This window comes from Patiria miniata, unplaced genomic scaffold (assembly GCF_015706575.1).
Source record: "Patiria miniata isolate m_02_andy unplaced genomic scaffold, ASM1570657v1 HiC_scaffold_13, whole genome shotgun sequence".
In the NCBI taxonomy this organism is placed as follows: Eukaryota; Metazoa; Echinodermata; class Asteroidea; order Valvatida; family Asterinidae; genus Patiria; species Patiria miniata.
Window position 1 is genome coordinate 3,509,852 of NW_024037051.1, and position 13,573 is coordinate 3,523,424.

General features: G+C 40.8%; 1 protein-coding gene across 1 annotated transcript; it reads left to right on the plus strand.

Annotated features, from left to right (window-relative positions):
• The first annotated feature begins 10,142 nt into the window (after window positions 1-10,142).
• Window positions 10,143-12,281, plus strand: LOC119721510. The gene has a single exon (XM_038191587.1). It carries the CDS (start codon window positions 10,143-10,145, stop codon window positions 12,279-12,281), a length of 2,139 nt encoding a protein of 712 aa, XP_038047515.1.
• Window positions 12,282-13,573: the final 1,292 nt, after the last annotated feature.

Here is a 13,573-nt window from a genome sequence, read left to right on the forward strand (position 1 = left end):
ATTGCATTGTGCGCGCGAGCAACAAAACGCCTATTGAAACGACACACGCAACAAGGTACATTCTTTTTAATAATCTACACACTCAACCTTGGAGTTAAGTTTGATTTTCAGACAAACTTGATTATCTAAAAGAAATCATTGAACGCCAGGAAACCATCGCATACCCAACGCGTAAACAAAAATTCCCAACGGTAACGGTTCGACGTAATGCCTAAACACAAATACAACAGTATTACTCGGAGAGCTGTACGCAGAGAACTTGGAAAGTTCGAAGGAAGGACAATTTTCACTCATCCTCTCGCCAAATTTAAATTTTATATTTCCAAGACGAGTCTCAAGCAATCTCAATCAGACGTTGTTAGGCTACTGTTTCAGAAAATAAAAGTGCCCTGTTATTTGTACTGACATTTGGCACATGCGACCGCCATTTGACTCACAGTGACTGTTGTTGTCATCCAAAGAATTAAACATCATGAAATGAAACCAAGTTCTAGCCTAACTATATCGGTACTTTTACTATTACATAACATAATTTTTATCTCGCAGAACTTAAACTTTTGGGAATTGAGCTTGACTATCGACCGAACGATGCTTCTTAATTATTATTAATTTTTTGAATTGCAGTTTCGAAATTGACTTTTATGGAAATTAGAAATTACATTTACATTGGATAATCATTTTTTTTAATGAAGATAAAACGGTTATATGAAAATACAGCACAATAGACAAATGATAAACAATTGACGATGGTGGATTCAGTAATTGCACTATTTCTTATTCAGCAACTCGGTCATGTAAGGCAGGGGGCTAGTCCTAAATCTATTGGCGCTGCACCTGTATGGTTTGAATTTAGATTGGGTTCTGATGAGAGACATTGAGGATCTGTACTCGGAGGGAGGGAACTACTCAGAGAACTGCAGGGATGAACATGCTTTTGGGGCAAAGTCTCTGCAGATTTGCTGTCGCCTTATATGAAGAGGCTCAAGTTCCAGTTCCATCAAGGAAGATAGGTGGGACGTGTACTGTGAGCCGAGAATGCATTTACAGACACGCTTTTGGATCAGCTCAGTTTGGTTGCTTTGTCTCAAAATGAGACCCGCATGCCATAATGGAACAGCGTACTCCAGTACCGGTCGGATATAACTTTTGTACACACACACACACACCCACACATTCTCAAATTTGTATCCTTGTGGAGACATTCCTTTGTTCTCGTGTAGTAAAGTGTTCAATTTTGAAAGTGAAGTTTCAAAATGCTCTTATTTTAACCAGAATTAGTTTCCTTGGCTGAAATTTGGACTTAACATCCCTTTTCTAAAACTCTTTCATTTGCGACTGATCAACCCACCTTGGAAATTCCTAGTTTTTGAGTAAAACCCATATATCTTTTTCGTGAAAACCTTGTGGAGACCTATTCATCTATAGAAATTGCCCTGTGGAGACCTTTACAATGTTTTGTTCCCTATTGTGTGTGTGTCTCCACAAGGATACGAATTTGTAGTCACCCACACGAGGATCGGCTTGTGTTTTCCTTTGTTCCCTTATCTAAACCTTTCCCATAGACTAAGCAAGCAAACCGGCATTCGAGGACAATATGCACCGTCGTCCGAGGATGAAAGGCCCTTTTGTGCTCCTTTTGTTGTCTGTCCTCGAGAGCAAGACCATACATGTACACAGAAGTTCGGAGGTATACATTCTTAAAGGGCTCATGCAGTATAATTTATTTTAATGTAATCCTTGAAAATGCACCTTTGTGTTTTCGGTGTGCCATTTTCAAAGGGTATTTTAGTGCCATTTTTGTTTTTTACACTCGTGCAAATTTCCACATTCATGAGCAGCAGTGTGATGTCATTTCAGGCAGAAACCTTAATGTAACGCCTCTTTCGGCATCCACAGTTGCCGGAATTGTGCACGTTTTGCTGAACACATTTCTCTTCTTTGGTGTTTTGTTGTGTCAGTATATGGCAGTCAACCAATGAGCAAACTTTCTCACAATTTTTTTCAAATTAGCAAATTTTTGGGTTCACAATTTGAACAACTAACCCTTACACTGACCAGTGCCTAATTCCTGAAATGACTTCACAGCAGCGGCGCCCTCGGTTGTCCAGAAAAGTATGGAACGCTTTTCATATCTAAAGAAGTGCACTTTTCAATAAAATTAACTAAAAAGGGAGTCAAATAGTTTGAAACATTTAAGAGTAGCAAGTTAAACAAAATATATTCCTCTGAAAAATTCACTTCTTGTGCCCTTTAAGAAAAGTGTAATGAACAGCGTCATTTGCCCTTCAAACTGTTTCCCTGATGCTCTTCCGCAAATAAACAGGATGACAGACCCACGTGACTTCCTTTGTTGTGAGAAGAACGAATTATGCTTACCTAAACATCTTCCTATAATTCCTTCGATGATTTCTTTATTCTCCAATCAACGTGGACAAAAGCTGTTTCAAGGCAGATAACAGGTCCATAGGCCGGTTGAACTCTAAACGTAAAGGTTTGTTTGCTTAAGATAGTATTCGCTCTTTTCACACTTCGGCCATGGGCATGCCGAGCCTCGATCTCTGGCAACTTCACACAACGACTATAGCCGGTTCACCCGTGTCGGGGCTCAGGTCACCGAACCGGCTATTTTTTAACATGTAAAGTTGCCCGATCGAGGCCCCGCAGGCCCAATGGTGGAGTGCGAAAAGAGCGAATTGTTACGTGGAAGATACATTTGTACGCAACAAAAACGATTCGTCATAAAAAAAGCTTGATATTATACGTTATTATATATATATTATTATCTCCCTAAAATGAATCAACACTCAAAGTATAAGGTCCGTATGCCTACGGTAAAAATATCAATTCCTGGAATATTTTAAATTTGAAAGGATTATTCTTAAACAATGTTTAGTTATGTATTTATTTCTTATTTATCCTGGGTGATCCATTCAGTGAGAAAGACTCACTGATCTGCCATCGATCCCAGCTCACACAAAACTACTACTAAAATACAAATAAAATATTAAGAGTACAATGTAAGAATGTTAAAAACATTCATTTAAATAAACTTAAATAAAATAGGAATTACACAGATGATAAACAGACATTTTACAATACAATACAAGAGAGCACTGCAAGATGACTTCCCCCTGTCTTTCTTCATTTCTTTTCCCCCTTTTTTTAAACTGAGCTGTTTGAGTTGTTTGACGAAGTGACTAAGACGTGTTAGATACGGAGATTTCAGATGTTGCGGTAAGTTATTCCAAGCGTGGGCACAAGGCCCCCCCCTCCCGTCAAAAAGTGTGGGGGTGTACTCCTCATACCCCCCCCCCTGGGATTTACGCACTTATTGCCATCAACACGGGCCTCATGTCAGGGTTATAATAACATAATGTAACTAGAAATGTGTTTGTGGACCGTGAACACAAGCTGTTTCGACAGTTTGAAATGACTCTGTGACATGTGATTACGACATGATGTCGTCACTTCAAATTCATCTGTCAACACATCCCGGTTTAGGTACATTCCAAGTAACAATCAAATCGGGCTTATGTGGGGTGAACCCCGCCCCCCCCCAAAAAAAAAGCAATCCTAAAACATTGGCCTTTAAAAAAAAGGGATAGGCCTAGGTGGAGTTTTATGTTTTTGGTATATCAGATTAAAGCTTAGAGCTGTTTCTTTCACACAACTAAAAACAATAATGAACAAAAAACACTTTGGGTTGCTGAGAAAATGTAATCATTTTTCATCCTGAAAGTCTGAAGATAAAGGCATTTGAAAATTCCCCTTTAATGTGACGTCACATGATTTGTGATGACTTCATCACGACGTCTTTTCGATTTTCACGTATAACACATCCCGGTCTATAGGTACATACTAGATGACCAGTTTTCACCTATGGGTCTTGAGATATAGGCGATAGAAAAATGCCCCTTTAATTGCACGTCACGTCATGTGATGACGTCATAATTGCATTTTGCATTTTTATCCGAGGGTTGTTTTTACTTGTCCATCAAATTATGCCCATGATAAACTGTAGTTGCATTTTGGCTTTTTTGCTCTTTGACTGTTTTTTTTTTTTTTTTTTTACATCCCCCAGTATTTTATTGGGTATTTCTTTCTCCTTGGTTATGCTTATACTTGCCCTTTTTGCGTGTTTGTTTGTTTGTTTATAATTTGCTTGTTTGTTGATAATTTTTCCGGGTGGGATTTTTAATGGGATTTTTTTTATTGATCATAGTCATTATTTATACTGTATAACATTTTTTTCTTTTTTTTCTTTTGGTCTGACACATCTTTGATGACAGTTTTTACAAACTTTTGTCTAGACCGGGACAATTTTACGTTTTCTTTTAAATAGATTTTTAATTATTGTCCGAAGATATAAAATAAAATAAATGATAATGACGAAACTTCAATTTTTATCTAGAACAATCCCTTTCCATGTACACACCAAGTTTCCACCCAATTGGACTTTATACTTCCAAAGTTATAGCGATTCCAAAAATGCACCTTTAATATGACGTCACGTGACACACGATGACGTCATCGTGACCAAAATCGTCGGGACCATCTTGGGGGGGGGGGTGTCTTACATGGGCGTCGCCAGGATTTTTTCTAGAGGGGGGCAACAAAAAACAATTTTGCCAAAAAATGCCTGTATTTCTCAACACATTCTCGATTTATCAGTTTTAGAGGGGGGGCAGGGACATTTTGCCCCCCCCCCCCACCCATTAAATTTACACCACTATGACTTCGCGCCTCTTTTTCTTTTCTTTTTTCATTTTTTTTTCCTTCGTTTTTTTTTTTTTTTTTTTTTTGCTTTTCCAGGGGGGGGGGGCAAGTGCCCCCCCTTGCCCCCCCCCCCTCGCGACGCCCATTGTGTCTTATTGTCTGCCAAGGCTCAAGTCAATCAGAAATACAAAGTGCCAAAGTGTACAAATACAGTTGGAAGAAACAAACCCTATGGAGTACAAACCCTATGGAGAAAAATGCACCTTTAATGTGATGTAACTTGAGACTTGATGACGCCATCTTGACGACAATCTTCTGCATACCTCTTCGGGTGGTGGTCTGTGTGCCAAGTCTAAAATCGATCGGATTTACGAAACTGCCAAAAGTGTATGGGTATGGACGAAAAACGTGTACAAAACCTTTGAAGTACTACTATGTATGCAGCTGCGTAATACAGAGGTCAAAGATCTTTGGTAAGATCACGCGGGTATGCGACGTGTGAATAACGAAGCTGACGGGAATTCCCTTTTGCTATTTCAACACATCACAATTCTTGGAGAATTTTTTGGGGAAATATTTTACATTAGTCATACGAGCGAGCTAGAAGCTTTCGACCTTACCAGATTGAAGGGATATTATATTCAGGTGCGATTGTTATAGCGTATATATGCCCATATTAAACAACATCTACCAGGCGCTATGGAGCATGTTCTATCTTCAGCTTTGCATTCAGCAGATCAGACAAGGTATGTTAACCCTAAAGGGGCCGGGGGGGGGGCGGAATCCAACATTTTCCGTGATAGCCTCTAAAAAAAATTTTTCGCGACCCGAGCTGTTATGACTTTTTAGCCTCGAGCTTTGCGCATCTTTTGATACCAAAAACATAAAAATCGAACCACGGGTTGCCGCGTAGCGAAACATTTTCCGGCGCTACGCGCCGTGATAACTGAATTTTCTCATAAACGTCGTGTACACAGAGCAGATTTGCAATTTATACATATGAATATTTAATTAGCCATAATTCCAAAACCCTTTGACCTAAAGTCATGAAATTTCTTGGGTATGTTTAGGAAGAGTTGCTCTATGCACGTGTCGAGTTTCAAATTTTTTCGTCACTCGATGGCCGAGATCTTAGGGGGGAATCCGCCCCCCCCCCGGCTGAGAGATGGTCAAAATAACCCGGCCCCTTTAGGGTTAAGAAACATGTCCCCGGCGCTTAGGCCAAAAATTAAAAATAGCAGGTCTCTGGTCAGACCAAAGTTCCGGAATCGATGTGGCGATGCTGGTTTTTGTTTGTTTTTGTTTTTGTTTTGCTTTTTTTTTTCAAGCGTGGATTGTACACGCAAACATACGGTGGCTCGTATTAACCAATTCGTTGCGCACCTCTCTTTTCCTTACGTCTTGCATCTTGTACTCACTTTTTCTTATATCGCCGTACTACTAATATTGCGTTATATCCCCGTACTATTGCGTTGTTTCGCCGTATTTTATTGCGTTAGATCGCCATAATTCTTGCGTTATATCGCCGCATTTTATTGCGTTATATCGCCGTATTTTATTGCGTCATATCGCCGTCCTATTGTGCTATATCGCCGAACTATATAGGCCGATAGTTCTAAAGTTTAAATACAAACAACCCAGTGTTTTAGTCGGGGGGGGGGGGGGTTGACCACGGAAGTGTTTGCATTTTCTTGCCATTTGAACTTTGTATATAGATCAGTATTCCGACGAGTGTCACCTTGGCACCCTTCAGCATTTTTGTTTACATTAATTAATATGCGAATAAGCTACCGACATTATGTTAAATGCAAGTTTTATTCAGAATCTCGTCCAATCCTAGCAATCATGGTGTCTTGATCATGTTTGGGGGTCAAAGAATTTATTAAAGCCATTTTACAACGATAATTCGTGTATTCTATGCATAATAATTATGCAAATTAGCATCCTCAATAATAACAGATTAACTTCTATGTATATCTCCGCAGGACAAAGTCCGATCAAATCAAACGAGGTGTCTAGACTCATGTGTTTATGAATTCATTCAAACCATTTCTACAATGATAATGTGAATATCTTATACATAATATGCAAATTAGTATCCGTCATTGTGAGAAATATAACTTAAATTGTATAGATCAACAGGAATTTGCTCAATACTATCGAATGAGGTGTAGAATTAGACCCCTTTTCCAGATTCACTGATTTAATTGAAGCTGCCTACTGGAAATGTTATATATTTTATACAAAAGTATGCAGATTAGCTGTAGTAACTATTTTAAATGCAGTGTTTCTTAATATCTTGATCTATTATTAGGAGACACACAATTATAAGCCCACACTGCAAAACAGACTTTTCTTCTCACGTACAGACAAGTTAACCTACGTACGAACGTTAAAAAAAATGCAAGAAAAGTGTCCTTCTGTTTTAAAACATATTCAAAGTAACTGTCTGTTCTTATTTTGACATGGTTTTGATTGGGGGGGGGGGTGCTGGACAGAAGGTAGTTCTATCCGGTCTTTTCTTAAAATTCTGATCTTCAGAAAACATTGTCAATTTAACAGATTTTTTTGTGTGGAAATATGATTTAGGGAATTGTTTTCATAGGGGCTCTAACAGGATTATGGGATTATCTTTCCTAAGCCTGGTATAGAATCATGACTCTTTCAAAACACAAAATCAGACACAACAAAACACCATTGTGTCCAATAAATAATAAATTATATGTAAGGATCCCACTTCTAAGCAGTGTTGCCACTGTGTGTGTGTGTGCGTGTGTAAACACCGGCAATCGTGGACGTAGGACAAAAGAATTGGGGCGCAAACAATACGTCCACGATTGACCGAACGTCCACGATCTCAAATCGTGTACAAAACCAATGAGAGCTGTCGCTAAAAAGAGTACAAACAAAGGAAAGAGGATTAGGGACAATGGGGCGTCCACGATTGCCGGCATTTACACACGTGGGTGTGAGCTTGTCTTACATACGCAGTGTGGACTTCCGAACAAAAGACGTCCACATAATGTAGGTAGCAGCGACGAAGTGTGGACTTGCCCACGTCCACACAGTGTTTCCCCATTTCTGGAAAACAGGTTTAGAGGCATTTTTGGGTTAGGTTTATCTGTAGCAGAATGAAGAGAAACACTAAAGGGAATCATTGAAAAAAAATTGGGTTGTAAGAGTTTTCACAGTTTGAGAAAAATGAGTTTATCCACTGGTGTTCCTTAACTACACGAAAAGAAAGGAAAGTCCACACTAGGTATGTGAAACAAGTCTGGGTGTGTGTGTGTGTGTGTGTGTGAGGTAGGTCCATCCTACACTTAAGTTGGATCATGCACCGAGACAAAACACTAATTAAATGGAAGATAGAAACCAGAACTTAGGATCTCACACTGATTCACTAAGATTAAATTAGATTTCAAAAGATTGAGTTAATGCAATTCCAAAACAAGACAGTGCAATCTCCTTTTTAATAACTCTTAATTTTCTCACTTAACTATTCCAAATCTTAATTACATGAAGTTAAACTTCCAATGTTTCTAAAATTCCTCAAAGCAGATATTCCACAAATTCCTATGATTCCCAAAATTCCCCGAAATTCCCCGAAAAGCCAGTCACGTCCCAGCTACATGTCAAACCCACGGCAAGCGAGCAGTCTGTGCACATAGTCTAAGCACTATAGCAACAAGATTCAAAGCCTTCTGAAAGGGGTCTTAATATTACAAAGCTCAGTTTGAAAACTTACATGAAGTACTTTATACCTCATTAAACTATACTCGTTTATCCATTTTTAACAGTGATCAAAAAGTAATTACTTAAAAACAAGATCCATTAGATTATAAAACTTAAATTTAATTCTAAGATTATTGGGGCACTATATTTTACCATGGATAAATACACCCTGCACTCTGTGTCGGGGTCACATGCAAATGAGGCATATGTAAATAACATGAGATAGGGACAATCCCTACCCCTACATATTATGTGACACATTTCCAACTTATTTAGGTTTCCCTGCAAATTACAACCCAAAAATGAAAATGTTTACCAGTTCCTCATCGGATTCAATTTTGTTTTGAAGAGTATTTGTTGATGTACAGCAATAACTGATGCCTTATACCAACAATCGCTCTTCAAAACCCTATTTTGATCTGAATTAGGGGACAAATGCCGAGTGCGTACGTGTTAATGAAACTGACCGAAATTCATCAAGTTTGGCCCAAAACCAATAATCTTCACTATTCATTATTTTTAATGAAAAAAATACGTGCTTTCATATAGCATTAGGGGTGTCGCTTGGGGGAAATCCCAATAAACCCGTGAAACAATTGATATCATTGACGCTAAAAGATGAATGGGTTAATAAGTTAGGACGATATCCTGCATTATGTATTTAGAAAAATGTATACGCTAATGGCGGTAGATAATTTGCATATTTGCTTAAAAATGAGCATTATCGTTTGATAAATGGCTCTACACACCTCGTTTGTTACGAGTGGACAAATTCCTGCGGAGAAAATAAATAGATGTTATCATTATTTCTAAAAGTGGCGCAGGCTAATTTGCATATACATATTATCATTGTAATGGCTTTAATGAATTCGTTGACCCTTTATAGGAACATAGGTTTAGACACCTCGTTTGATACGATTGGACGAAGTCATGCGAAGAAAGAAATATACATTTTTTTTTGATAATTAACCAATTTGCATATTATGCATAAACGAGACACATTATCATTGATAATGGCGGTAGCTAATTTGCTTATTAATTGATTTTAAAAAAATTCTAAAGGATGCCAAAGTGGCACCCTTTCGGAATATTTATCAACAAGGTTAAAATGACGAAAAAAATGAAAAAAAAATTGTGCGGACCCTTATGCACGCTTCCGTGTCAACCCCCGGACTATAATAACACTGGGTTGTATGTTTGCATTTGAATTTTATAGTATTGTAGTTCGGTGATATAACGCAATACTATGGTGATATAAATCAATGAAATACGGCGATATAACGCAATAGTATTCGGCGACATAACACCGTAAGAAAAAGAGAGGTGCGCAACGAATTGGCGAATACGAGCCACCGTACATTAGTCATACGAGCGAGCTAGAAGCTTTCGACTTTAGCAGATTGAAGGGATATTATATTCAGAGGCGATTGCCATTATGCCCATATAGACAACATCAACCATGCGCTATGGTGCATATTCTATCTTAAGATTGTATTCAGCAGATCAGACGATTAAGGTATGTTAACATGTCCCTGCGCTTACGGTCAAATTTCAATTTGTCAATACACCGCGTATATGGGATGGAAACGAAATGAAACGAGTACTGAATATTCAGCCTCAGGCTGACGGGTTGCTAAATAAAATAATCAACATGAACAACTGACGATTGTTTATGATTATCATGTAGGAAGAAGATGGCATCATCACCCGAACCAGACTCGCCCATTCCATGTCCAGTGTGCCATGCAAAGGAGATAAAGGTGTCCCATCTTGATCCCTTGGAGGTTCAAGACTTAACTATTACCCTGCCTAGCACGGGAGAAGCAATCTCCTTCAAGACGGCCACGGAAACATTCATGCAACAGCACTACCCAGACTTGCAGAAGACGTCTTACCGCGTGCCAGCTGCATTCTTCTATGACCACAAAGGGGATCTGGATCTGGAGACCAACGAAGACATTCTAACTTCTCGGGACTGTTTAAGAGCACGGGGTTCTGCCGCTCGATCCCCAACCGAAGTGGTCATCGACCGATTTCAGAAGGACGCTGTCGAAAAAGTGGTTCGGCGGTTACACGCATGGAGCGCGGGTCGTGGGGAAGGCATGATGATACTCAGTGAGTACAAGATGCAAGACTATCTCCGAGTAGCGACGAAAAGCGCCAAGAGCAAGAAACGGAAGAAACTGGTTGGCGATCACGACGTCATGGTCATCCACTACGAGAGTGGAGTCGTGGTGTTCGTTCAGGTGAAGAGTGTGCGAGAAACCAGCGCCTGGAAGACAATCCGTGGTAAGCTGAAGAATGCCTGGGAACAAGCCATCAAAGACGAGGGCGCATTCCGAGAGTTAAACGCCGACATGGGAGACTCCATCTCCAAGGTGCATGTCCTACGGTTAGTTGCTCTTCCGGAGCTTTCCAGCAGTCACCTGACGAGTATGGGTGTTTGTGACTCCCACAGAGGCAGTGTCCTCACCAAAGAAATATTGCAGTCAGCTTCAGTCTTCGATAATTGGATCATTGAACACCTCATCCGCATCAAACAGCAGAAAGACTCGACAGGATTCTCTTTGGGGACGTACACGGAGTTGTGCGGCAGGTACGTTGGGTTAGCCTCCGTCGTTAGAATCCGTACTCTGCCCGATGCTGTAAAGAAGGCAAGTGCTAAGACCGGGAAAATCCTGCTGACTCCGGAGCAGAAAGAGATAATTGCAGTCGGCTCCAAACGACAGATAATAATGGGAGAGTTCGGCACGGGCAAGTCATTGGTCCTAGCAAAAATGGCGGAGAAGATAGTAGGGGTACAAGAAGGAGACTGTGTCGATGAGGAACCAAAGAAGAATACTGTTTTCATCGTGTCATGTACCGGTGTGTCTCACACTCGCACAATGGGAAGGCTGCGTCGGTCTCCTTGCCACTTAGTAGCTCATCTGAGAAATCTGATCTACGACCAGTCGTCGTCTCTGAAGATCATGTCGGTAGGTGGTCTCTTCCTCTACTGCTACCCTGAGCTCGACCCTTACCATCAGCGACTCGATCCCACCAAGATGTCAGAGCTGACCCGAAAGATCATGTCAATGCATCCAGAGATGCAAATTCACATCATGTGGGATGAGGTGCCGTTTATACCTAAGTGGAACTGGAACCCACTTAAAGACCTTGCGGAGGAGCACCCAGAAACCTTCATCTGGGTTACAATAGCAACGGGCACCTACATCACAATGGATTCCGGGAGTCCAACAGCTTGTGTCTCTCAGAAGATACCCTCCAACTTTGCTGTCTCGCACCTGAAGCGGTGCATGCGGATGACGCGAAATGGGTTCAATTTCTACCGGGCTCTGCAGGAGCACCTTGGGGATAAAGGCTGTAGCTCGACCATCAGTGGGAACGCCGTGCACGGTGGTATTCCTCTGTGGTATTCCATGCCTGACTGTGTCTGCAACACTTCAGAGCCACTGGACTGCACCTGCATCCAGACGCGGCTGACTAACACTCTAGAGCGTGTGTGGGGCCTGCTCAAGGATATCAATCCCTCTCAGGTCTCGATCGTCGTTCGAGACAGCGAGTACCAAATTGACAAGTTCTTGTTCGCCAATGTCAAGCAAGCTTGCCGAAGTCTTGACATTCCGGAGGAGCAGAGTCCGTCCACGGACCACCCTTCAATTGCCCCTCCCTTCACTGCCCCTCCCAATATTTTCTCACGAATGCCTGCCTTTTTGTCACGAGCGCCATTTGTTTCAACACGAAGGTCCTTTTTGAACGTCGTGCAAACGTTGACTTGTGTCGCCATATTGAGATCCCTACGTCCGATTATAGTACCCATGATCCAGTGTTAGAGCAAAGGCTTAAACCTTCAAGGCCAAGGCCAAGGCTTTGACCCTCAAGGCCAAGGCCAAGGCCAAGGCTTAGACCTTCAAGCCTCGAGGCCAAGGCCAAGGCTTAACCCTCAAGGCTAAGGCCAAGGCCCTGTTTTAAAAATGACCACTGATATAGAACTAATTATAGTCACATGACACATCATCACGAATCGCCCGTTAAGAAGAACAATATGTCTTAAATTACAATGAACATGCTCGCATACACCGTTTTATGACTGCATTAGGTCTATTCAAGTATAAGTTCAGGTCTTCAATATGGTTTAACTAAAACAAAATAAAGATTTACTTCTTTATTGACGCACAATTCTCCCGAGTGTAACAAAAGGGGGATCCAAGAAACTGATTTGGGAAATTTTTATTTGCTAGGCCAACATGGTCAGAAATATCAGCATTATCTAAAACAGATACATGCAAATCTTTAGCACTTATCAGGGAGACTTATACAACCATCAGATCTATTCCATAATTGTATACAATTTAAGTGATCATTTCATTAGCCCCACAGGTGTACAGAATATTTTTGCAGCAAATCTACTACAATGGTAACAACATGTGATGCTAAAAAAAGTGGAAGTGTGCCCAACACACAAATCTACAAGGGGTTTCCCTCCTCCATGGTAATACGATTAAAATGGTAACAGCAAAATTTCGAACAGATTTATCTGGAAAATGCAAAAATCTATGGGCCTTGAAGAGCCTTGACTCAAAATTGCAAGGCCGTGATCCCTCAAGGCCAAGGCCAAGGCTTTTGCCCTTAAGCCTCGAGGCCAAGGCCAAGGCCCTAAAATCCAGCCTTAAGGCAGCCTTAAGGCCAAGGTCCAGCATCAAGGCACTACATCACTGCCATGATCGCCCTTTTTGGCGCTCCCATGGCAAGAAGGTGTCCAGTCCCCCCCCCCCCCTTCCTTGAGTTTATGGAGGCTGGGTGAGGATGAAAAAACACCCTGGCCTGTATACCTTTCAGCACGGATGAGATGAGTGCCCTTTTTCACGTCTACTCAAATAAAAATGACCATGGTACGCCACTTAAGTATCCCTGACACATTCAACTTTTAATGAACGTGTGTAAGGAAAAGTTTCAAAAGTTGTCAAACTTAAAACAGTATTTCAGTTTAATTAATTACCAGTTGTCAACTATAATGTTCAGAAATCAAGTCGATAAGCGATCAACAAGACAGGTATCAATAACCTGCGAGTAATGACGATGGTAGGCTTATGCAACCCGGCTGTATAAACGACAGCATGTGTCC